This window comes from Pseudorasbora parva, chromosome 23, assembly GCF_024679245.1.
Source record: "Pseudorasbora parva isolate DD20220531a chromosome 23, ASM2467924v1, whole genome shotgun sequence".
NCBI classification, from domain to species: Eukaryota; Metazoa; Chordata; class Actinopteri; order Cypriniformes; family Gobionidae; genus Pseudorasbora; species Pseudorasbora parva.
This window is the reverse complement of record NC_090194.1, coordinates 9,665,477-9,691,894: the sequence shown is the minus strand read 5'-3', so window position 1 is coordinate 9,691,894 and position 26,418 is coordinate 9,665,477. Positions and strand designations below refer to the sequence as shown.

The following is a 26,418-nucleotide window of genomic DNA, read 5'->3' as shown; positions in this document are numbered from 1 at the left end:
GTCCTTTTATTGTTCTTGAGATGTCTTATCTTAGACCAGAGGGTCTAATTGTTTTCTAAGAGTGTGATGAAAATACAAAAGTCGTGATGTAAGAACCAGGGTTATGTAACAAGCAGAGTATTTGCTTTTGAACGTGAACAGATTCAGTTATTCAAGTGGTCCATTTACTCACAATAACAATTATTGCATTACGAAAGTGCAGAAATATGTTCCTTAAATTATAAAATCCGGGTTTTGTATGACGTGCTTCTAATGATATTTTCAGTGGTCTTCAAAGCACAAATAAAAATGCACTTGCATCAGAATGAGTTGGAGTTTTAAATAAACAAGAACATTTTACAAATTGTAAATTCAGTTTGAATCTTTCTTCAAATGAAAAATAGCTAAGAATCTCTGAGAAAATTGTTAAAACCTACACTGACAATCTTTTGCGGATTGTGTAAATCTAAAGGGAGTCCTGGTCATAGATCTTCTCACTGAGCAAAAAAAAAAAGTACTCCTAGACAAGACACCCCCCCACCCAACACCCCAAACTCATAAATGCCCCAGCTAGGGCAGCGTGGGGCCAAAAGAGAAGTGGGAGTGGAGAGATATAACTGAGTTACCAAGGCAGGACATCTTCGTCAAAGGAAGGAAAGAGCGGAGCAGGAAAGGAGGAAGAGAAAGGGCTGAAATAAAGGAGTGAACGTTTCAGAGTTCAGTTTCACACAGAGCGAGTGGAGATATTACAGGTGGACATGAAAACCAGATGAAAATAACGTTACAGACCTGTATGATCGTCTCAGCCCGTCTGAAGGATTTGTCTATATTTCATTGAGGAAAGAAAATGATATAACAAGTAAAGGGGAACGTTTCTTTGCATGAGGAAAAGGTGATTTTTGAGGGAACTAACAGCCGACTATATTACACTAATGTAAGTATACAGGATTTTGGACTTTGTATTGTGTTTCATGACTTACATTGTTTTTATGTGCATAATTTAAAAAATATTTAAGCATATATTAGATGTTGAGTTTATTTATGTAAGCATATTTAAATGTGCAAAATTATTATGTGGATTTTTGATAATTCGGGCTTTGGATAAATAGAATACAAGCTCTTTCAGTATTAAGTATTAAGACCCGTTATGTTGGACCCATATTAAATATATTCTCAATCTAACAAGTGCTTTCAATACACAAATGATGAACAGTGCAACTTGTAGTTCAGTTTATGCTCTGTTTTTTCCCCCCTGGCATATCTATTGACTTTGATTCCCTAAAGATGGTCTATGTCCTGTCAAAATCCCCTTGATGTATTTTGTGGAATTTCCTGATATTCGGGACCCTGAATCAGAATGTAAGATTAGTCATGATGGTGATTTAATCTTGAAATGTACAAATTCTTGTACTACTCTTCTAAAAACAACATAAAATAGTTATAATAAAATACAGCTAAATGAACAAATAATCAAAAATACATTTAAAAATAAATGTTCTTCCATCACTTTGGATAATATAATTTGTAGAATTAATAAATATAAAGATCATAAATGAGTCTTTCTGAACTTATGTCACATTTATTTATTTTTAAAAAGTGATGTATAGGCCATTAAAGACTTCCTCAAGGTCAAAACAAATTGCTCTTATAAGAGTTTTAAAGGTGTTTGTGTGGGAAAGGTTTTTAAATCAAGGTCTCGATAACATCTGAATTATTAATGGTAGAGTGATATCATACTTGTATTCACACAAAAAATTGGGCTCGCTCCAAATAAACACAGCTAAGCAGAATAAGCAATCATGTGACCTTCTGAATTCTTCCAAAATGAACATGTCTGTCATCAATGCTGCTACTTCTCAATGCGGATTTTTGATCAAAGGGACTAAACAGCATAAATCAAGGGAAAATTAATATTTCCTGACATTCACTTGCTTTTGTGAAACTGTAACAAGCTGTTGACAGCTCTTTACGGCCGTTTCGTTAGGATGTTGCTCTTTTGGCGTTCCGCTGTTTTATTTGTGATCTAGTCAGCATAGAGGGTTTCCTGATGAGCCATTCCAAAGTTATTGTTTTGTGTTTTTTGGTCATCCTGGAGATCAGGGTGGGGTCAGCGGCTTCGTTTCCTGATCTTTAGTGTTAGTTATCACCAATTTCTTTCTCTACGTTTCACCAGAACAGTTCACTTTTTAGAGAAATGCAATCTATAATTTTCAAACCAACATAATTATCTTTAAAGGAATAGTTTTGATTAAATGCAAGTTAAGCTTGATCGACAGCACTTGTGGTATAATGATGATATCCACAAAAATGTATTTCCACTTGTTCCTCCCCCCAAAGAAGTGAGCAGAAGTATGGGTTTCAGAGAGGCTCTTACAATGGAAGTGAATGGGGCCAATCCGTAAATGTTAAAATACTCATTGTTTCAATAGTATATAGCCACAAGATATAAACACTATGGTTTAGTTTCACAGACAGGGCTGAGACTAAACCAGGATTAGGCCTTAGTTCAGTTTGGATTATTTAAGTATCTTTTATAAATGCCTTAAAAACATTACTGGTGTGCATCTTGATAAAACAATGGCACTGACTTATTTTAACATAACCGGCCATTTTTGTAGGCAATAAACTGCCATAACTTTAAAAGACAATACCTCCATTTGCATTGAACTTTCGTCGCTGTAACTTTGCAGATACTGTTTATGATCAAGCAGCAACATTATACACTAACTAAAGTTAAAAAAGTGAAATCGCATGCAACCACCTTTTTAACTGTTGTTGAACCTGGAATATTCCTTTAAGTAATTTCATTGTTTATGTTCAATTTATAGTAGCCATTAAATACTGTACCATTATTAACAAATAACCCTTAATTTATAATCTATCTATCTATCTATCTATCTATCTATCTATCTATCTATCTATCTAGACAAAAACTGGGCTACACCTGACAGACAAATGAACGGCAAAATGAGTCTTTCCCGTAATGGTACCTTGGAGAAACCCGCCTCGCTGCAGTTCCCCATGGATAGGGGGGATCCTGAATCACCTCACCCACGTCTCCATCACACTGGTTCCATCTCCTCCAGCACTCCAGCTAATGTGTCCAGCTCAGGTGTTGTGGTTCCTCCTCCATACTCAATAGCAGGCAGTGCAGTGAACGACTCTGCTCTGGAGCTGAGGGGCTCTTTGGACTGTTGGGCCTGTTCCGTTCTGGTTACAGCACAGAATCTGATCATCGCAGCGCTCAACGTAGGTTTGGCTGCATTTATCTTCGGCCTCATCCTCCTGCCGTCGCTCGTCATGGTCGTTTTTGGTTTCCTCTGCCATTCAACGGTAAATGCTTTAACATATAATGTTGTCTTAATTACTCACTCTCATGTTGTTCCAAACCCATAAGACCTTTGTTCATCTTCGGAACACAATTTTTGATAAAATCAGAGAGATTTTATAGGCAGCAACGTCAGCAGTTTACCATCAGTCCATCCTAGGTGTATGAGACTTACTTCTTTCTGATGAACACAATCAGAGTTATATTAATAAATGTCCTGACGCTTCCAAGCTTTATAATGGCAGTGAAGGGGGGCCACGAGTTTGAAGCTCAAAAAAGTGCATCCAAATTTTACTTTATAAAGTTTTAAATATGTATATTTTTCTTACAAAACCCCATCGATTCACTTCAGCAGGCCTTTATTAAACCCCCAGAGCAGTGTGGAATAGGTTTATGATGGAAGGATGCACATTTTTGAGCTTCAAACTCATTGGCCCTGTTCCCTGCCATTATAAAGCTGAAGAGTCAGGGTATCTATTAATGTAACTCAGATTGTGTTTGTCACATACACACCTAGGATGTCTTGAGGGTAAATCAATTATGGGATCATTGTCATTTTAAAGTAAACTAATCCTTTGAATGACAGAATTTTTATTTTTTGGTTAACTAACCCTTCAAAGTCAGTATCAAATAAAAATTGACCCTATTTGCTTTTATAATGTACATTCATAGTCTAACATGATTCACCAGTGCATGTTAATCCAAAGATTTGAGCAAAATAAACTACACTATAGTGTTTGAGGTAAAATTATTGAATGTTTTTGAAAGAATTCTCTTATGCTCACCCAGGCTGATTTTGTTTGGTCAAAAGTGTAGAACGGTAGGCTATTTGAGAAATTACAATGTGAAATGTTTTTAATTTTAATATTTTTAAAATGTGATTTATTACTTTGGTGACAAAGCTGTATTTTCAGCATGATTACTAGTCTTTAGTATACTTCAGAAATCATTGTAATATAGGGTGACCAAACATCAAGTTTTCAAGTCCTGCCCTGGCCCTAATAAAACAATTTTTGATCCATACAGATGCTGCATACTTTAAATGTGTTGAAATTAATAAGGAATCTTTGAGTAAACTTTGAGTATCTTTTGAGGATCTCACTGCCGCGCCAAGCGTCCTGGTTTTCGGCAATCAAAATATGGTCACCCTATTGTAATATGCAGATTTTTTGCTCAAGAAAGAGTATTGTCAGTGTTCAAATATGTTGTTGCTGCTTAATATTATTTTTATGGAAACTGAGATGCATGATTCAGGATGATAAACAGAAAAGTTCAAAAGAACAGCATTTACTTCAAATGAAAATATTTTGTAACATTATAAATGTTTTTACCATCACTTTTGATCCTTGATGAAAAGTGTTCAATCCTTTTGGGGGGTGGGATGGTAGCCTACTTCCTCAAAACTTTTGAAAGGTATTGTGCTTGCATAATTATTACATTTTAATCTTTTTTCATTATTTGTCCTCACATACTGCAATTCCACCCTAAATCACAATTCCCAAAGAACATTAAAACAGCTTAGATTGTTCTAATGTCATCCGAGCACTGATGAATACACGTCCCCAGAGTTCATTGCAACTAACACAAAACACCTGGGTAATAGTCTCACATAATCATTTCACCATAACCGCCTCCAACTGCGCTGTCTCAGTCAACTCCCACTGCCTCACCATGTGGATGTTTTTTTATTAATGATCTCAGGTCAATGTTTTCATGCTCGTATCTGATCTGACATATTACGTTGCCAAATCTCTCTCTCTCTCTCTCTCTCTCTCTCTCTCTCTCTCTCTCTCTCTCTCTCTCTCTCTCTCTCTCTCTCTCTCTCTCTCTCTCTCTCTCTCTCTCTCTGTCTCTCTCTCTCTCTCTGTCTCTCTCTCTCTCTCTCTCTCTCTCTCTCTCTCTCTCTCTCTCTCTCTCTCTCTCTCTCTCTCTCTCTCTCTCTCTCTTCCTTACTAACTCTTTTTCTTGCACTCCTCCCTGTTTTTTCCCAAAGGTTCAGCGCCACGGTACTTCCGTCTACTGTTCGATCTCTTGGACGATGGAGGTTGTGTGGCTTTGTTGGTGGTGGGGTTCCTGCTGCTGGCTCCGCTCCTGGTTCTGGCTCTGGCCGCTTATTGCAGGATGGCACGCCACCTCCAGCTGGGCCTGTGCTTTATCCCCTACAGCCGTGCCGTCTATAAGAACCTGCCTGCATCACGTCATCGAGGCCTGGGGGGCTGCTGTGGCCAGCAGGGGGCAGGAGAGAGCGAGGGAAAGGGAAGCGTCTGGGTTTGAGCAGCCTAGAAAAAAACCCCAAAAGAGTGGTGAATTTAATGTGAATAGGTGACAAACAGAGCCCATAATGCCAAACAGATGTTGATACAAGCAGTGCCATGTTCTCAGCACTTTTGTTGAACTGAAATTTTACAAATTGTATGTATTCTCTCGTGCATTCTCTCTCTCTCTCTCTCTCTCTCTCTCTCTCTCTCTCTCTCTCTCTCTCTCTCTCTCTCTCTCTCTCTCTCTCTCTCTCTCAAAGTTATGTTTTAACTAGCTCAACCTGTATGATGATGAAAAGGGTGGAACATTCTGTTTGTTACAAATGTTTAATGTTTTTTTCTTTTTAACATGTTTTGGCATTTTAGTAGGCCTATTTTAAGGACAGTTTTGTACCTTTAACATGAATAAGAAACTATGAAGTCTTTGTGATTTTTTTTTTTTTTTTTTTTTTTACTGTACAAACACTTCTTATAAAATAAATAATACATTTCCACAATACATGTATGAATTATCAAAAGAGGTCAATGTGTGGCAAGCTTTTTGGCAAAAGTGCAGATTTTTTATACGCTCGTTATTTCATTAGACAATTACACACAATTAATTTTAGGCCTATTTAATAAGCTGTTGTAAATGTGATGCAACAGCCCTGACCTGTCGAGGCTTGGACTCCACTGTGGTATCTGTTACCAAGATGTTAGCAGCAGATCCTTTAAGTTCCTATAAGCTGCGATGTGGGGGCTACATGGATCGGCACATCCGCACATGAGCTCTGGGGAATTTGGAGAACTAGTCAACACAAACTCGTGCTCCTCAAACCATTCCTGAACCATTTTTGTGGCAGGGCGCATTATTCTGCTGAAAAAGTCCTCAGCCACCAAGGAATACTGTTTCCATTAAAACGGTGCACATGGTCTGCAAAAATGCTTAGGGTAATCAAAGTGACACACACATGGATGGCAGGAGTCAAGGTTTCCCAAAAGAACATTGCCCAAAGCCTCACACTGCCTCCATCGGCTTGCCTTCTTCCCATAGTGCATCCTGGTGCCATGTGTTCCCCACTGCTTGCACTTTTGGTGGTGGACAGGGGTCAGCATTGGCACCCTGACTGGTCTGCACTCTGCAGCTATGCAGCTGACACCTTTTCATCAGAACCAGCATTCACTTCTTTAGTAATTTGAGCTGCAGTAGCTCGTCTGTTTGATCAGACCACACGGGCCAGCCTTCCCTCACCACGTGCATCAATGAGCCTTGGCCACCCATGACCCGCTGCAGGTTCATCACTGTAACTTCAACCACTGCAGACCGGGAACACCCCACAAGCCCTGCAGTTTTGGAGATGCTCTGTAGTGATAGCCATCACAATTTGGCCCTTGTCAAACTCACTCAAATCCTTTTTCCTGTTTCTAACACTAACTTTGAGGCATTTTTGAAAGCAAAGAAAAACTGAAAAATCACATGGTCCTACGTATTCAGACCCTTTGCTCAGTATTTAGTAGAAGCACACTCTTGATCTAATACAGCCATGAGTCTTTTTGGGAAAGATGCAACAAGTTTTCAAACCTGGATTTGGTGATCCTCTACCATTCCTCCTTGCAGATCCTCTCCAGTTCTGTCAAGTTGGATGGTAAACGTTGGTGGACAGTCATTTTCAGGTCTCTCCATTGGGTTTAAGTCAGGGCTTTGGCTGAGCCATTCAAGAACAGTCATGGAGTTGTTGTGAAGCCACTCCTTCGTTAATTTAGCTGTGTGCTTAGGGTCAATGCCTTGTTGGAAGGTGAACCGGCCCTGTCTGAGGTCTTGAGCATTCTGGAGAAGATTTTCGTCTAGGATATACCTGTACTTGGCTGCATTCATCTTTCCCTTGATTGCAACTAATCGTCCTGTCCCTGCAGCTGAAAAACACCCCCACAGCATGATACTGCCACCACCATGCTTCTTGGGACTGTATTGGACAGGTGATGAGCAGCCTGATGAGGAGCCTGGTTTTTGGTTTTCTCCACACTGCCATAAAGCCCCGACTGGTGGAGGGCTGCAGTAATGGTTGACTTTCTACAACTTTCTCCCATCTCGAGACTGCATCTCTGGAGCTCAGCCGCAGTGATATTCAGGTTCTTCTTTATCTCTCTCACCAAGGCTCTTCTCCCCCGATAGCTCAGTTTGACCTCATGATTGTCATTTGCTCTGACATACACTGTGAGCTGCAAGGTCTTATATAGACAGGTTTGTGGCTTTCCTAATCAAGTCCAGTCAGTAAAATCTAACACAGCTGGACTCAAATGAAGGTGTAGAACCATCTCAAGGATGAGCAGAAGAAATGGACAGCACCTGAGTTAAATATATGAGTGTCACAGCAAAGGGTCTGAATACTTAGAACCATGTGATATTTCAGTTTTTCTTTTTTAATAAATCTGCAAAAATGTCAACAATTCTGTGCTTTTCTCTCAATGTGGGGTGCTGTGTGTACATTAATGAGAAAATATGAACTTAAATGATTTTAGCAAATGGGTGCAATATAAGAAAGAGCGAAATGGTCTGAATACTTTCCCTACCCACTGTATATAAATTCACCATAGCCTATTTTCTGGAAAGAAAATATACATGGTGTTTGACTGCAAAACATGATGTTAAAACATTGTAAAATGTTGTGTTGTTCCTAATAATAGAAATCTAAGACATCTATTTCCAACATTATGGGCAATCACACAGGCTACATTAACGTGATTTATGCGATTTATACCATTGTATTGGATGCACTTTATTAAGAAAGTTTGTTATGGCATCTTAAGGGGGAAAAATCTAATCAGTCACTTCTGAGGACAGAAGCTTTTGTTGTGGCTTTCAGGATTAGTTATTTAAGCCTCGGCCGGTGGAAATTTCCCATGGCGTTCCGCGCACGCTCAATCAAAGCTTTAATACGCAACCGAGGTAACGGAACAGAGGGGCAGATAGAGTCAGTACAGCATCATCAGACAGTATCCGTCGGGAATGCGACCCGCTTGCTGCTCTTACACGATCTCTGTAGGGACCCTCACGAGCACAATCCCATGGAGCCAGAGTTTCAAACGAAGCAAAACCTTCAGATCACTGGATAAGACGCGCACTACTTTGTTTCTCTACAGGTACGTTTGAGTGCTTTCTGAAATTGGGATGCGTGACGTATAGGCAAAGTGTTTTGACAAAACAACTTTTTTATGCAGTATGCAGAAATATAAGTGTGCTTGACACAATAAAACCCTGTTTTAATAAAAATTAGGCATACTCAAATAGCTACTTTAACCTGCACATATTAATTTATCCGTATCTCAAATATACATCAGCTATATATATTTATTAGTATTTAAAGTTTATTATTTAGAAGCCTATAACATTTGACTATAGTTTAGAAATAGATGAGCTCATGTTTAGCCTGTCTGGATTTGCACTCATTTGATCTGTGATGTGTTTGTGTCCAACGCGCGCCAAGTCGCTCTAGTTTGATTTTCTTGAATGAGGGATTAACCTCTCCTCGGTAGAGTTTTATGTAAGATATCCTTCAATAGAACGACAAAGCATCTTTTTCGTGCATCTATAGGGATCACTGAGCACTAGAATGTGAATGTTCTTGGCTAGTTTCTAACTGCTGATGTCAGGGACCCCAAAATATGTGTGTCGTGTGTTTGCTTTTGATAAGTGTCGTATGCTTATCAAATCTGCTTTTATTTGATCAAATACAGAAAAAATGATTTTATGAAATATTACAATTTAAAGTGATGTTTTCTGTTTTAATATACTTATGTAATTTATTTCTGCAAAGCTGAATTTTCATTACTTCAGTGTTCGGTGTCACATGACCCTTCAGAAATCATTCTATTTTGACGATTTGATATTCAGTTATTATCAATGTTGCACTGTAAAAAAATTGTGGTGTTTTTTGTTGGTTTAACTTAAAAAAGTAAGTAACCTGGTTGCCTTAAAATTTTGAGTTTATTGAAATTAAAAATTTGAGTTGATACAATGAAGGAAATTAGTTTAATAAATAGAAACTCAAAATATTTTTGAATCTGAACCACATAAAAAATGTGATAAATCATGAAAATAGCACAATTTGGCATGTTTCACTGCGTCATCAGAAATAACACACACATAATTACCCAATATGCTTACGAAATCTTTTAATAATCTTTTAATAAAGGCTGTCGAATCTCAAAAAATGTTCATTGTATTAACTCAAAATTTTAATTTCAATGAACTCAAAATTTTAAGGCAACCAGGTAACTTTTTTTCTAAATATTTTTTTTTACAGTGTGGAAACAGTTGTGCTGCTTAATATTGTTTTTGGAAATGGGATAAATTTTTTCAGAATTCATTGACTAAAAAGTTAAAAAGAACAGCATTTATTCAAAATATAAATCTTTTCTAACAATAAAAATATTTACAATTAATTTAATTGATATTAATATTTTTTGCGAAACTTTGACTTTTTCCTCAGGATACATTGATAAATAAAAAGACAACATTTATTCAAAATATAAATATTTTCTAAATATATCAATATTTATGGCATCCTTGCTGAATAGTAGTAGCCTATTAATTACTTTAAATAAAATATATTTCTATTTAAAAAAAAAAAAACATTTTTAACTGTTTATTTATCAAAGAATCCTGAAAAAAAGTATATTAGGTTGCAAATATTAAGCAGTACAACTGTTTCCAACATTGATCATGATTTCTGAAGGATCATGTGACACTGAAGACTAAAAAAATGGCTGACGAAAATTCAGCATTGCGTCACAGAAATAAATTATATTTTATAGTGTATTAAAAAAGAACCATAATTTTAAATTGTAAAAATATTTCACAATATGACTTTTTTATTTGCTGTTTATACTCTAAGCATAAAAGAGTTATTTCAGAAACATTAATGTTTCCAAACTTTTTGCCAGTATGCATGCAGCATACTATAAATACACAACATGCTTGATTTTACTAATTATTTTCCTTTTACATACAATACATTTGTCACATCTAGAACGTTTTAATGATTTATAGATGACAAAATAAATCACAGTCCCATTCTGCTAAATACACGGGCGGTGCTGCTTATTATTTACGTAACAGAAGTGTTCAGCAGTTCCCTTCCTGAAGTTAAGATTTATGTGTTACACTGACGTCGTAACTAATTGTGTTGTCAGAGCTGGTTGTTCTTGGTCAGGTGCTCCAGCACTCCAAAGCGGGCCAGGGAACACAACTGTGTGCCCCGTTCAAGTGATATACCGTAGTAGGCTACAAGCCTCAGACACGACCGAGGATTAATCCTCTCAGGATGAATGAGCTCTTTGTTTCTTTGAGCCATTATTAGCAATCTCCTGCTTTCACCTCTCAGCTAATGTTCCGGTCAGAGAAGCGAGATAAGCTTGAAGAAACAAACACAATGGCATTGAAACTCCATGTTCTTCAGGCATTTATATTCTCTCTCCAGATCTCTAGATTGGGAAAGCCATGGGTAAGAAAGTCTTGCAGTGTTTCCCCTGGTACAAACGCTGTAAAGACCGGGGTAAAAGCAGGCTGTGCCCTCCTCCGCCTGGTAAGTTTCCTTGTTAACCACATTTTTTCCTGATACCTTGCTAATGAAGTCAAATTGTCTTTCAATATTACATATTGTATAAACTCAATTTTCTCTCTCTGCGTTCACAGTGCCATCTGTTGAGGTGCAACCTGGCTTCTCTCCGACAGTCTCCTGGGGTTACGACGGAGAGGAAAGCGCTGCACGTCCCGTCTATTTTTCCCACAAAGCGCGAGTAATTTACCGCCACCAGATGGATGGCAATATTATCGATGCCACCTGCTGACCTCTGGGCTCCTTTCCCAGAATCCCTTGCCTTGTACCTGTAGACCTCCAGAAAACAGTGTAGAGGAGCACTTACTAGACCGTTTCGCCGTGTGTAATTAAACAAAATCTTTTATATTCAGTAAAAATGTCAGTGTTTCCTCTGGTTCCTCCACCCTTTTGCCAGACCTGGCATTCACCTGTCTTGTACTTACTGTGTTGAAATAAAATGAAATGTTTTAAGGGAGACAGAGTGATGCAAGCCACATGAAAAAACAAGGACTGAGCTGGATGTTGTAAATAAATACAATGTATGTGCATTTTGTCATATATCTGGGCCTGGATGTATGATTTCCTTTTGTTGTGTTTTTAGACGACAAAATTGTTTTTTCAGAGGTTCATGAATGCATTCAGGATAATGATAAAATTTTGTACTAATCACTGGAATTCTAATATAAAATGTCTCTATGTTTAGTAAATATTATATATATATTTTTCTCTAATTCTGTTAAAGGAGATTGAATCTTTAATAAAGTGAATATATACATTTATTGTTCATTTTTGTCATTTTCATTCAAATGCAGTTTCTGTTTTGGGGATAAATATGCGCTTAACTGATTAAATATAATATCTAAGAGGTGCACAAATGCTTTATTCTCTTCCTATGTGGTGGTAAAAATGTCCTGCATATGTTCTTGACAGGCTTTGTGAGATTTCCCCATTTAATTTTAATTAACAAGTTTTAATTTAAGACTTCATAAAATGCAAAAGTTTGCATGTTGATGACTAAATATTAATCCTTTAAAATGTAGGCCCACTAAATGAAATAATCTGCAAAAATATAATCTGAAAATAATTTTAGATGTATGAAGCTGAAAAATAGCCTATATATATATATATATATATATATATATATATATATATATATATATATATATATATATATATATATATATATATATATATATATATATATATATTAGGGCTGGACAATAATTCAATATCAATATATATCGCGATATAATTTTTTTCAATAACGGTGATATGATTTTTAAACACATTTCCGATATTTCGATATGACTGACGTTCAGGGCGCATGCCATCAGAAAGAGCAGAACACGATTGGCTTCTTGCGTGATGACGTAGGCCTACACCACGGACACGCAGCCAGTGCTCAGCAGTAGTAGGCTGATAGATCCAACGCACAGAGTTTCCCTGACCGCAACACAAATGTGACTGAACGAGCTTCCACAAGTAAGGAGAAATAAATAGTTGATAAGAGAAGAAAGACTAACTTTCTTTAGTGGCGTGGAAGTGGTTCGTCTATCTAAAGCACTATTCGCACGGGATAGTATTATCTAGGGACCTCTGTGATTTAGAAATGACTCCTCCACATCTGAGTTTTGCGTGGCGCATTCGCACGGGATAAGCAAAGCCTGTGATTTTACTCGAATTTACTGACTTCTCCCGGATATGATGTTCGTTATAGATATAGCTGTATGAAATCCTAAACAGGCATCGATATCGTTTTGATTATTTTACAGTAGCCTAATAAATAAATATAATTTCGTTCAGTTAGTGAACAGACGCCATGAACTGAGCTCAGACCAGCGGCAGGAATCAGATTTCATTTATCACGAGTAGGAAGCTGACAATATACGCGAAGATTCAGTTTCAAAACTAAATGTAAAAGCGCCTATTTAAACAAGATTGTCATTGTACTATACTGTTCTGTTATGTTTTTCATTCAGAACAGTATTGATGTTAATATTAAACACACCATTCAATCAGATTACTCTCAAATTGATACTCATTCTAAAGTGAAAGTATAATCCGTGTGGGCGCGGCTGCACGGGAATTAACGGTGCGCATTATGAATGCAGACTTTATTCTTCGTGAAAGATAAAGATAGAAATGCTCACAGGGAGAAAAAAAGCTTGCAAAAAGTATATACAATCCGCCTAATCCTGGCCAAATCACAGAGATGTCGATTCGCACGGGACTAATGTTATCACAGGACCTCGGTGTTCGGCGAAATATGGTAGGTAGGCTAATTTGCGGGGGAATTTTTACTTTACAAATTACAGACATGGCCGATTCGCACGGGATTAAGATCACAGACATTCTCTGCAATTATTACAAATCACCAGAGGTCCCCAGATAATACGAATCCCGTGCGAATGGGACTGATATTAAACTTGTGCCGGAGAGGTGCCGACTAGGGGTGTAACAATACATCGACATAGATGCATCAATCTAATGTCTAACAATACGATGCCAAGCGTTACAAATAATCCATGTAGACTATTTATGTAAGAGGCAAGTGGCACATTTGTTTTAATACTTTCCACATTTGCACACAATGTCATGTATTAACACCAATGCGTTCATTCTCGTTTAAATTACCTTTCAAAGCTTGTGAAAGACGGTCAGACATGGCTTCACGAAAATGTATCATTTTCTCCTGTTTAAAGCCTTGCAAAAAGCAGCGTGCACTCATCTCAAACAGAGCACAAATAGGCCACTGAATTGAGTCTTATTTTATTTATTTTTTTGTGCATCAGTAGATAAAGATATAGTTTTGCATAAAAGGAGAATATAGCGCTATGAATCGTTCTTCACTGAAATTTATAACTTAAAAGAAAATGCTCAATAAACTGCGTCTGCGAAGTGAGTCTTGTTTATTTGATGGTGATTTCACATTTCTTGTTCGTATAAAGGCTAAATACAAATAAAAGGTGAACATTAATTTATTTGTACCGTTTTTATTTCTAAAATATTATATAGTTTTATAGGAGGAGGTTTCATAGACTTGGCAAATTAATTTGTCAGAAGTTTGTAGGTACAGAAATCCTTTGTGGCAGTTCTTGGTAGTTTTTCTAAAGCTTTTATATAGTTCATATCGATATCGAAATTATATTGTATCGACCAAAATTAAGAAATATATCGTGATATAAATTTTGGCCATATCGTCCAGCCCTAATATATATATATATATATATATATATATATATATATATATATATATATATATATATATATATATATATATATATATATATATATATATATATGAAAATAACTAATTAATCGCAATGTTTTTTGCAATTAAATCGCAAATAAAAACATCCACGTTTTTATATTATAATTACCAAAATCAATGTAAAAACAATTTAAATACAGAATGTTTTAAATACTTGCTGTAACAGCAACATTTTGAATGAAGGTCAGTATCACTGATACTTACTGGTGTCTCTATCTTTTACATTACAGTATAATTGAAAGCTATCATCTTCAACAGGCTTTAAAAAATAGTGAACACCCATTATAATAAATGTCAAATTTACCTGTTGCGTTCCTATGTCTAACAGAAATTGAATAACGTTATCAAACAGTCTGCGCTGCATAAATAAAAAATTAAATATAAACTATTCCTTATTAAAGCTACAACTTTCTCAGTAACCTTAGTCCTTTGATAACAACATCAATGACAGACATCACAGCAACGGGTTTATTAGGCTGCTGTCACTTTAAGATCTGCCGCTGCCAAACATGTCACGCGCATCTCATTTTCTCACAACTCTTTAAGTTTGTTTAAGATGTTATTTAACTAATCTAAGCATAACTCGTGTGTTTCAGATAGACAGGACATTCACAGACGTGTTCTCTTTTGTCTTTCTCACGCTTAAACGTTTAAAAGCATTTGCATGAATACAGGCATGATCATAGAATGTAACACTATAGTCAAATGACAGAAAAAAAACAGATGCTGCATTTATTTTTATTTTTTAATAGTTAAACTAGAAGAAAAAAATGCATGCATTAACGTGCTAATTTTGACAGCACTAATAATAATATAACTTGTATATAGTATTAATAATGTATTGACTAATTTATATTTTGTTAATTTTGAACAAAAACAGTTACATTGTGTACCTTTAACTAAATCAAAACATTTTTAAAAGATTGTGCAAACAAACATTTGAAATAACATTTTAAAGTTTAAAACATGACCCTGACATGTTCTTGACAGACTTTGTGAGATTCCTCCATTTAATTTAAATTAACTGAGGGTGTTTTTCTAGATTTGCAAAAGACTAAATCAGCCATAAAATAGTGACTGTGAGTAAATCTATTCATTTACAGATTATTTCAGGTCACTGTTTCAAAATAAAAGTCCTCTGAATTCGACAACAGGTTACGTATGTAAGTCTGTGTGTGTGCATGTGCATTTTGGAGTGTGTGTGTGTGTGTGTGTGGTTTAAAAATAATAATAAATTGAACTTTACTCTTTAATTCTTTGTTTGCTATTGCATCCTATAATTTATTTTAAAAAACGCATTGCTGGTTTCATTCTCTACTGTAATTTGCAATGTATCTATGGGCTCAAGACTAATAATGCTGTGGATGTTATGCCGCTTCTAAAATGTTCTCTTCATAATCCTGGGATAAACATTAAACTTATCTGGCCGGGTAGATTTACTGTCATGCAACATCCAACATTTAATTTCACAGTGTAAACACAAAACCATTACCCAGAGTTCAGATAAGAGATGGCAGAGTGGCTCTTTGTTGTCAGGGAGGACGCAGAGAGGTCAGACAGGATATAAATTCCCAGGTTGCCAGACATAGGACGAGAATTAGCTTCATTGTGCCTTTGCAAGTCATTATCCGCTTTAAGTAGGCCTAAAGTGACGTTGATGGATGTCTCTAAAGCTTCTGATGTCTCTGATGATACAGGCCTATAAGAGCTTCTGCTTTTTATGATTGCGTGATGCATATACACCGCTTTGGTTTTTAATGTTTTAATATTTTTAGAAGAAGTCTCTTATGTCACCAAGGCTGCATTCATTTTTATTAAGAATACCAAAACACTGTTTTATATTTGAATATATTTTAAAACATAATTTATTTCTGTGACGCAAAGCTGAATTTTCAGCATCATTATTCCTGTCTTCAGTGTCACATGATCCTTAAGAATCATGAAATCAGAAATTATGATTTTTATCAAAAAAATTTTTTTTAGGATTTTTTGATGAATAGAAAGTTCAAAAGAACAGTATTTATCTGAAATAGAAAGCTTTTCAACATTGTACGATTCAAAAGTTTTGGGTTAGTAAGAATTGTTTTTATTTTTTGGGAAAGAACTTTAAAAAATGAATACATTTATTCAGCAAGGATGCATTAAATTGATCAAAAATAGAATCTTTTATATTGTTACAAAAATATATATATTTAAAATAAATGCATCACAGAATTTTGAAATTTCTATTCATCAAATAATAATAAAAATATTTGCACAACTGTTTTCAACATTGATAATAATCAAATCATAATATTAGAATTATTTCTGAAGGATTATGTGACACTGAAGACTGGAGTAATTATGCTTTGCATCACAGAAATAAATTACATTTTAAAATATATTTAAATAGAAAATTGTAATTTTACTTTTGAATAATATTTCACACAATATTACTGTTTCTTTGTTTTTGTTGTTGTAGTATTTTTTAATAAAATACAAATAAAATGCAGCCTTGATGAGCATAAGAGACTTCTTCTAAAAACACAAACAATATCCTCCCAAAACATTTGAACTGCAGTGTATATGAATCTCTTTATGCCGAGACAAACAAATAGCTTTCTTTTTCAGAGTTTTTGAATCCTGAGCTTTTCTAAAAATGTTGAACACTAGATGACGCTATAAACCCATAATTTTAGTTTGAGAGAGAAACAGAATGGCTATTTAATACTAGGGTACTGCTTTTGCACATATGACAACATGCACAAGGAGTGACTATGTATGCAATATTTACAAGAAAACCATCCGGACAGGTCTAAAATATCAACACTTATAATAGGGTTACCATAGTGAAACAGGACAAAACATGTTTTTAAAAGAAGGATTGATGATGTATTGACACAATATTTCAAATTATGAACAATAAGAGTTACAGTACCTTGAACAATAACAACAATGAAGCCCATTTGGCTAATATAGAAGGTAATTTGGGTGTTCTATGCATAAAATAAATTAGCAAAATGACCATACTGCATAATAGTATGGTAGTAAGCTATTCTGAACATAGAAAGAGAGAAGGGAGGTGGAATAGAATAAGAGAAAAAGAAAGATTAATATGTGTTCTTGGTTTATCAGTGTCAATAGTGTATTCTGGACCAGATTTCAGTGAAAGAAAAAAAAAGCCCATCCCAATAAAACACAGACTCACTGTATTAATGTGTAATATAAATCCTGTATTAGAAGACATCATAAATAAGAAATATATTTTGTGACATCTATGTTTGCATATAATGAATTGTATGAAAAATATTGTTACTTTATAAAATTCAGTTCTGAGCTGTTTGAATTGCGCCATAGTTAAATCAAGGCAATCCAGGAATTTTGTGTGTAACTTCCTGAGCATTATGTTACAATGCCAAAAAATACCTCTTCACATCCAGACTAGTTTTGGGGCCGTTGTCTAATCACAGTCCTTAGGCATTGCATTACATCTAGTGTCTTTGCTCCGAAGGCTGCTTGTGCTAACATGGGTCTGAGCGATCAGCATGGCTGGTTGTTGATGTTGGCCAACATCTTGTGGTGTGGAGTTTTGTACAGGGCAGTGAAACTACCGGGACTGAGAACACCATGGCCTTCCTCGTCCACCTGACCCATCAGGATGTAGTTTTGACCTTGTGAAGAGAAATATGTTTTGTCAATAAATAGATAATTTGAAGATAAGTAAGAAATTAATGAGCAATAAAGACCAATAAATGCATATCGGTGGTGTGTATTTATCTATGCATTTGTGGCTATATACCTCTGCGCAACACAGGACATTTTTTGCAGGGCATCACAAGTTTGACAGACATGGTTTCTCCAGCTTGGGTGATTGTAAGACTACCAGTCTTATATGCCTTAATTAAGGACACTGTGGCTTGCATACTTCCTCTAGGTCCAGAAGTCAATGCTGTCATTGTACCGGTGATCACTGAGAAACAGAAAGAATGAAATATAGAATTGCCCTTATAAGGATATTTTTCCCCACCTTAAAAAGGAAATTCTGTCATTACTTATGTACACTCATTATATTTTATTATATACTTTTTTGGGGAACAGTCTCTTAAAAAAACATGCTACCATTTTTATTTCTATTTGAGAAAATACTGTTCTTATTAACTTTCTGTTCATCAAAGAATACAGAAAAAAAATCACAGATTTTATTATGAAGCAGCACAACTGTTTTTAACATTGATTAAGAAATTATTCTTGAGCAGCAAATCATCATATTAGTATGAATTCTGAAGGGTCACGTGACTTAAGACTGGAGTAATGATGCTGAAAATTTACTTTGCCAACACATGAATAAATTACTTTTTTTTTTTAATATTCAAATAAATAAAAATATTTTAAATTGCAACAATATTTCACAGTATTAGCCTACTATTTTTACTGTATTTTTGATCACATAAATGCAGCCTTTTCAAAAAACATTAAACATATTTATTATCAACCCTACAATGGCAGTGTAAAAGTTTCCTCTGTGTGCTTTATGTTATTATAATGGTTGTGTCTTACCAAATTCACTAGCACAGAAGCTGGTCTTGATGGTTCTATCTCTTTTACATGCCTTTGGGCACAGTGGGTTTGTGTCTGTGGCTGTGTCAGTGGCTGGGGAACAAATGAATTCAACAGTCTGAGAAGTTATTATCAACCGTAACCATCATAATTTGTTACTCTTATCTCTCCCATCCTTACATGGTCTGGATCTATCTGGTTCTGGTTGACGGACTGGAGGCCTCACAGGTTTAATGGGTCTGACGGGTTTGGGTCGTTGCTTTGGCGGTTCAGGAGCCTTTGTAGTAGTGGTTGTAGTTGTGATTGTGGTTGTAGTTGCATCTTCTGTTGTCAAGACAATAGGTTTCACCGGTTTGACCGGAGTGAGACGGGGTTTTGTGGGTGTGGAAGACACTCTGGGTCCTGACGCAACATCGCCACCTGCAGTCGGAGTACGAAGGCCACGTGGGACGCTGTTGTATGACGCCATGAATCCGTCCGAAGTCACGCTAAGGTCAGATACAAACTGCACCAATAACACATTGCTATTTGTAACAATGCTCCTGTAGATGGGACACAAAACAGTGATTAGTGTGAATTGTGTAATAAGTTACATTTTCATCGATATGATATCTGTAATAAAATGACAGCCAAGAAGAATGAGATTACTGACTGAGGCGAAACGTCTCCACAGTATTTTCCTATGCGCCTTGAATCGTCTTTCTCTCCTCCGTTAAAGAACGCCACATAGTCGAAGCGGCAGTATGTGTCAGACTCCAAATCAAACTTGTCGAACTTCACCTCAATCACCTGAAAAACAAAACAAAAACACAACAATCAGGTCACATTAGATAACAGTTAATGCATTAGACAACTACAGATTTTAATAGACCCAATCCATGTTAATGTTATTTAATAAGTGTTGTTAGTTCACGTTAGCTCAGATCCATTTAATAATAGCAACAGATAGAACGTATAATTTTAACAATGTAATAGTAAATGTCAACATTAACAAATCCTTTAGAAGTATTTTACATTGTTAGTTCATGTTAAATAATTAATTTACTTTTTAAAATATAAAGTAGCCCATGATTTACTCACCCTCGAGCCATCCTAGTTATAACTTTTAATTGTGTAAGACAATTGGAGTGATATTAATAAATATCCTGTATTCCTGACACTTCCACGCTTTATAATGGCAACGAACAGAGCCAACATGTTTGAAGCTCAAAAAAGTACATCCATCCATCTCCACACGGAAAATAAGAAAAATATCCATATTTAAAGCATTATCAAATAAAATATCTATTTTCCACTAGACCACCTTCTGTATGCAAAAAAAAAGCATAAAGCGCTTTTGGAAAAAGCGTAGCTGCCACCAGTCTGTGACGTTGGACGTAGCGTAAGTGTTTTGAACTGTAAGAGGCGTTACACCTTCTTCATAAGTTAAATACTGAAAGTGGTCTTCGGAAGATAGATATTTTACTTTATAAAGTTTTAAATATGGATATTTTCCTTACAAAAACCCATAGATTCACTTCAAAAGGCCTGTATCAACCCCCGGATCCGTGTAAAGTACGATTATGATGGATTGATGCACTTTTTTTGAGCTTCAAACTTGTGGGTTCCATTCACTGCCATTATAAAGCTTGGATGTGGCATGGTATTTATTAATATAACTCTGATTTTGATAGTCTGAAAGAAGAAAGTCAAATACACCTTGGCTTGAGGGTGAGAAAATCATGGGGTAATTTCCATTTTAAAGTGAACTAATCCTTTAACTAATGACAAATGAAACCTTATTGTGAGGTGTACAATTATTTGTATTGTGGGAAATTTAATATAAAACACAATAGTCCAGAAAGTCAATATTTCCCAACAGACCTATTATCCTTTAATGAATAAGCAGCAAAAATGTCTGGCATGCCGCCACTTGAAATATTAATGGATTAATTGAAAACGATCTGTACTGCAGGCTTATGATTTTTCCTGACCATTTCCGGCTCCACTGTTATAAGCCAGGAACAGCTGATGCCCGGCGGATAATTTTTCTCTGGCCAGTTGGGAGTTTTGATTGTGCCCTGAGATTTTGTGAGCTTCCCACCACAAAACTGGTGCTCTGACATAAAGAAAAAGAAAAGAAAGACCATTGAGGCTGTTATATGCAAAACTTCAAAGTCGAAACAACAGATTTCCAGCATCAAGTATCATGTCTGATTAAAATTAAAAGCTGATTAAAATTAAAAGCTGAACGAATGGCATAGAGTCAATAGCAAGCAATGTTGGGGAGAGTTACTTTTAAAAGTAATGCATCACAATATTGTGTTACTCCCTTAAAAGTAACTAATTACATTACTTAGTTACTTTTTATGGAAAGTATGTGTTACATTACTTAAGCGTATCTTTTTCCTTACCTGGCTGAGGCTCTATCTCTTTCAGGCCTTGCAGGTTTTTTTTTTTCTTCTTTTCTGAGAAGTTCTTTTTGCAGTAATACATTAAGGCACCCTATATAACTTACACCTTCATTTTCTTTTATAAACACATGCAAAATATTATTATATTCAGACCACTTAGAATAGTGGCTCATAGAGCTCTATATATGCCTTACAAAAGATCTCTTAACATTATGGTTAATATAATCTTTTCTACAACTCTTCCTTTTTTGAAAGTTGAAAGTAATTTGTTTTGTACACTGTTACTTTTGTACTTTTGTCAGTGTACATGTCCAATTGATTAGGATGTAATTGATTTGTCCAATGTTATGGAGAGAGAATTAACTGAAATGAATGTGGTAATGTATAAAGTAATGCATTACTTCACTTGTTACATTAAAAAAGTAATCGGATTACTTGCAAATCCATTACCCCAACATTGATCGCAACACATTTTCTGTTTAAAATTCAAACGTTTGATTTCACCATCCACATGTGGCTTTCCTCCATTGAAGTAAGCCAGGAACCCTCTCCCTCCTGTTCCTGAATCTGATACCATCTCTACCATCATGGTGTTGGATGTGGAGATGAGAGCCCCGGGCCGGAATGTTCCACAGAAACGCCCGAGCTTCTGCACCATGTTAGAGTGTCCGTTATACACATCCACATAGTCGTAGCGGCAGAGAGGGTCAGCCTCCAGGTCAAAAATCCTGAAGGAGAGCATGACCACATTGCCTTCTGGAACCTAGTACAAAGGGACAGGGATACTTTTTACTCTGGGATATGGCCAGGATGACAAAGAATCTCGAGTGTGAACTCTGCGTGAACTCACTGTGATGTACCAGGTACATTTGCTGTTGGGTTTGTAGTATGATGGGAATCCTTCACTGCCCACAAAGCCTGAGTCTCCAACCAGATCACCACCACAGTTAAACACAGGCCTAAGAGGACGAGGAAGAGTGAAAAAGAGGGATTTCTGGTGACTATAAGAAAATGCTGATGTGAATGTGTTTATATTGCACAATAAACACAGTGTGTTTATATTATGAAGGGCGAGTCAAAAGCTTGACCAAGACATAGTTTGCAAAAGACATAATCAAAGTACAAACAGATGCACATAGATGAACTTACAATACACACACTATAAAATAATAATAATTATGGCAGGCATCCATGATAAATATTTTGCTAACCAAAAGCTATTAAAGATACTTTAATTAAAAAAAAGTTTAAAAAGTCTTCAAAATTGTCCCATAACAAAAAGTTATTTTGACTACCGGCTAATTCAATTAGCCATCAAATTATAGTAGAAGCAAGCTTTGAAAGCTAGTAGGCTTTAAATAATAATAATAATTATTATTAACAATTTGCCATCAAACTAAAGTAGCAATCAGGGTTTAAAAGCCGGTATGCTTTTAACATAATCATAATTGTTTATGTGCAACATTTCTGCATTTTTAATAGCAAAATATGAATTAGTGCATAACTCAGTTATTTAATTTATTTTAAATTTATTTGCATTTTTTTGTTTAGCATTTAGTGTCAATTAATTTTTTTCAAGTTTAACATTATCATTTAAGTGTGTTAAATTAAAAGCTTCTCTGTGCCAGAAAAATGCACAAGTGATATATATATTACATCCTGACAGTTACATTAAAAATATATTGTCTGCTTTCAGCAGCTTTGAGTTAGTGTAGCTAACTACTGTTTTCCCCTTTTTTTTTAAAAGAGCAGTTTGACTGAATTATTTTAGGGTTTCAGAGAGGCAGACACTTTTATTCAGTGTTTACAACATCACAGGCAGTATTTCTAATATTACCGACAGCTCAAAATCCCTTTTGATTGTTGAGAAATATTTTTGACATCTACAGCAATACGTTTATAGACTTAAACTCTATGACACTGCGAAATAAAACACAGCTCTTTTGTAATATAATAGTGCAGAGCCAGAACACTGTCCAAATACTGTCATTATGCAGTTACTCCCAAAGACCCAGTCTGAGACAGATTCTCTTAACTCAGTAATTGGGACACGTTATAATTTCAGTGACCTTTTGAAATATTTACAAATATTGTAAGTGTTGATAGAAATTAGCAAGAAAATATAAAAGACAACCAATTAGATACATTTTTTCTGATTAAGCTATGCATTTGACACAACACACATTTAATCCTGCCGAAACATGATCAAGCACACAAAAATGAAGTGAAGCACTAGTGTCTCTCTCTCTCTCTCTCTCTCTCTCTCTCTCTCTCTCTCTCTCTCTCTCTCTCTCTCTCTCTCTCTCTCTCTCTCTCTCTCTCTCTCTCTCTCTCTCTCTCTCTATATATATATATATATATATATATATATATATATATATATATAAACATTCTGCTACATTTCTCCAACAAAGTCAGAAAATCATATGGGTTGACTAGAAATTTAATTCTTGGCTGAACTATTTCTTTAACTGCAACAGCCTAAATAGCATAAAAAGTTTTCCAGATTTATAAGGATGTTAGATTACACAGTCTAGTTATTTAACAAATAATCCATCTGTTTTATTTAGAAAAAGCAATGGTGCTTCCTTCAAAGGAAAGCTGGACCTGAAGCAGGGTAAAGCGACCTGATTCACCCTAAAAAGTTCCATCTGCAACCTACTGGAAATACACATACGCACAGACACACACACATTTGTTTTTTGTGAAATGTGGGGACATTCCATATAGGCATAATGGTTTTTATACTGTACAAACTGTATTTTCTATCCCCCTACACTGCCCCTGCCCCTAAACCCATCAAAGGAAACATTCTGCATTTTACATTTTTTTTTAAAACGAATTCTTTATGATGTATTCCCTATATATTTATTGGAAGGATACCCATGTCATTATACACATTGTGTCCAGATATTTCACAAAAACAAACACACACACACATTTAAAGAGTAAAAAAATGACACCATACCAGACGTTTAAAAAGACTTAAAAAGCTAGCATGTTTAAACAGTTCCTGCAGTAGAAACTCATGAGGGTTTGTAAAGCAGCAAAGAGCGGTCTTGACATGCAGACTTAGTTTGTCCTCACCCACAGCCCTACCACACACCTGGTATAGTTGGTGGTCTGACACAAGGCCCCTCCAAAACTCAGACATAGAAGAATCCCCAAATTCCACACAGCAGCCAAACGTTCCATATTCCTCAGCACTGAGATCCACACATGCAAATGCGGCCACAAGACACATGACACAGAGAGGAGGTATGGAGGGAGGGATGCTGAGGAAAGGGTAGAGGGAGTGGGAAAGTGACGCTATAAGGCGGGGGGGGGGGGGGTATTTAATTAGAGCCAGATGTTCACTTTGGGCTGAGTATTGGCCTCATTGACTTTGGCCAAAGGGAAGAGTGCTGCATCAACAAAAGCAGGAAAGGAAAGTTAAGAAATGCAAAGCAAACTCTGCGTGGGAGCATTGTAATAAAAAAATTATTCTGCTTGAGTTTAAACTAAGTTAAATCTTTCGAGAGAAGCTCTCCATGCCACTCTGGTTATCAGGTTTTAGGTGTGACCTGAAGACTCGTGTGCTTTCAGAAAGCGCCATAGGCTCTTTTGCAGAGATCAAGAGGTTGTGTTTACATACCTTAACAATTTACGCCTACTTATAGGCTAATATTAGCATATTTTATTATCGCAACTAAAAAATGTCAAATGTTATTAGTTCTGGTATTGAGTACCTTGTATTCACTTTATAGAGAATGGACACAAATCTGTTTAAAAATGGCAGTCTTCTGGGTTTTAACAAAAAATATAAACCAAAAGGTATAATTACAACTTTATGCAACTTGCTCAGAAATCTGACTTTAATCACAATTTCTCCACAAACTCGAAACAAGAAATACTAAGTTTAGTTTAACCATTACTGCCTGTGGCAGGAAGGACCCCCACCCCCCACCGCCCCATTTTTAAAATTAGGTGGACATTCGGGGGTTAACATTTAAAAGTGCCCTTTTTACATATGTAACATGTACTTACTAATAGTAAATGATGCATAATTACATCCATCTAACATATCAACCAAACCATAATCCTACCATAACCCTAGTAAGTATGTAGTTAATTAATATTATTCGGTACTTAAATATATAATTAGACTAAAACTATGACACCACAAAATAAAGTGTAACCTATTTGAGTGAATTTTCTGTTGTATTCAACAACATGTTACAGATGCTGTCCAATAATCTACACTTCAACTCGGAACATAAAAGGCACTTCTGGTTGTAATTGGGACAAGTGACCTCAGTCTTGTGAATGCATTGATGTTATCTATCTGTGTCTGAGAATGAGTCACAGTGTTTGAAGGATTCACCCCTCATGGTGTTCTGTTGCAGCTCTGTTCTTTCGATCAACATTACAGGGGCCTGTACAGGGGAACATTCACATAAAACCTTCAGAAGAAATATAAACCCCATAAAAGATCACAGCAAATGTCAGAGGAGGACGGCATAAAGATATCTAGTCACCACCATTGAATATAACGAACAATATAAAAGATGAAAAGCTAAGCATTAGCAAAGTAAAAGCCAAAAATATGCAATAATGGAAACGCATTTGAACGGTGTCATGTGAATCCTTAGATGCTGCTCACTCTGTGTTGTGCTTGGCGTCTGGTTCCGTTTGCTCTCTCTGGGATGTGATTGGCGTTGTGATGACAGGCAATAGCACAAGAATGTGGTGACGTGGGACTTTGCTGGGGGGTGGAGGAGTGTGAGGTCTGGCTGACGGATGGAAGAGGAGGGAGGAGAGGGCGGTGTTATAGGCCAACAATGGCTTGAAGACCTGGAGGAAGGTCAAGGGTTTGAGTATCACAGCAAAAACAAAATATATCGTTGGCAAAGGGACAGGCCAGAATTAGAAACTGTAAGAGGAATCATTTGGGAAAGGGAGGTCTGGGGGAGGGGGGCACTGGAATTTTAAGTTTTGAAATTCAGATATTTCACAATTACATTTGGCAGTAGAACATGGGTTTAGAAAAATGGCTTTTTATGTGCTCTTACTGTGTTTCTAAAAGGCTATAACA

The 26,418-nt window shown here is 36.0% G+C and overlaps 3 protein-coding genes across 3 annotated transcripts; 2 read left to right on the top strand and 1 right to left on the bottom strand.

Moving 5' to 3' along the window:
- The first annotated feature begins 582 nt into the window (after window positions 1-582).
- On the top strand, window positions 583-5,974 carry tmem88a (transmembrane protein 88 a). Its single transcript, XM_067433100.1, is given in 4 exon segments — window positions 583-913; window positions 2,906-3,312; window positions 5,301-5,328; window positions 5,331-5,974. Coding segments are annotated over 3 exon segments (657 nt in total). The 5' UTR covers window positions 583-913; window positions 2,906-2,934; the 3' UTR covers window positions 5,582-5,974.
- A 2,310-nt stretch (window positions 5,975-8,284) lies between these two features.
- On the top strand, window positions 8,285-11,923 carry si:ch211-237l4.6 (uncharacterized protein LOC446130 homolog). Its single transcript, XM_067433119.1, is given in 3 exon segments — window positions 8,285-8,511; window positions 8,514-8,685; window positions 11,240-11,923. Coding segments are annotated over 3 exon segments (393 nt in total). The 5' UTR covers window positions 8,285-8,445; the 3' UTR covers window positions 11,395-11,923.
- Window positions 11,924-17,262: 5,339 nt separating this feature from the next.
- pcolcea (procollagen C-endopeptidase enhancer a) lies at window positions 17,263-24,606 on the bottom strand. The gene is made up of 9 exons (XM_067434055.1): window positions 24,451-24,606; window positions 22,195-22,303; window positions 21,849-22,107; window positions 20,925-21,049; window positions 19,604-19,740; window positions 19,132-19,493; window positions 18,952-19,044; window positions 18,194-18,364; window positions 17,263-18,065 (listed from the first exon to the last, which is right to left on the bottom strand). Exons 1-9 carry the CDS (start codon window positions 24,537-24,539, stop codon window positions 17,935-17,937), a joined length of 1,476 nt encoding a protein of 491 aa, XP_067290156.1. The 5' UTR covers window positions 24,540-24,606; the 3' UTR covers window positions 17,263-17,934.
- Between the last annotated feature and the right edge of the window lie 1,812 nt (window positions 24,607-26,418).

What these genes read in the sequence shown, in the direction of transcription:
- pcolcea (XM_067434055.1), bottom strand. Translation starts at nt 24,539, where the DNA reads ATGGAACGTTTGGCTGCTGTGTGGAATTTGGGGATTCTTCTATGTCTG. An exon ending in CAGACCACCAACTATACCAG is followed by an intron (nt 22,304 to 24,450) that starts GTGTGTGGTAGG and finishes TCGTCCTCTTAG; the next exon opens with GCCTGTGTTTAACTGTGGTG. An exon ending in ATGTCCTGTGTTGCGCAGAG is followed by an intron (nt 18,066 to 18,193) that starts GTATATAGCCAC and finishes TCTCTTCACAAG; the next exon opens with GTCAAAACTACATCCTGATG.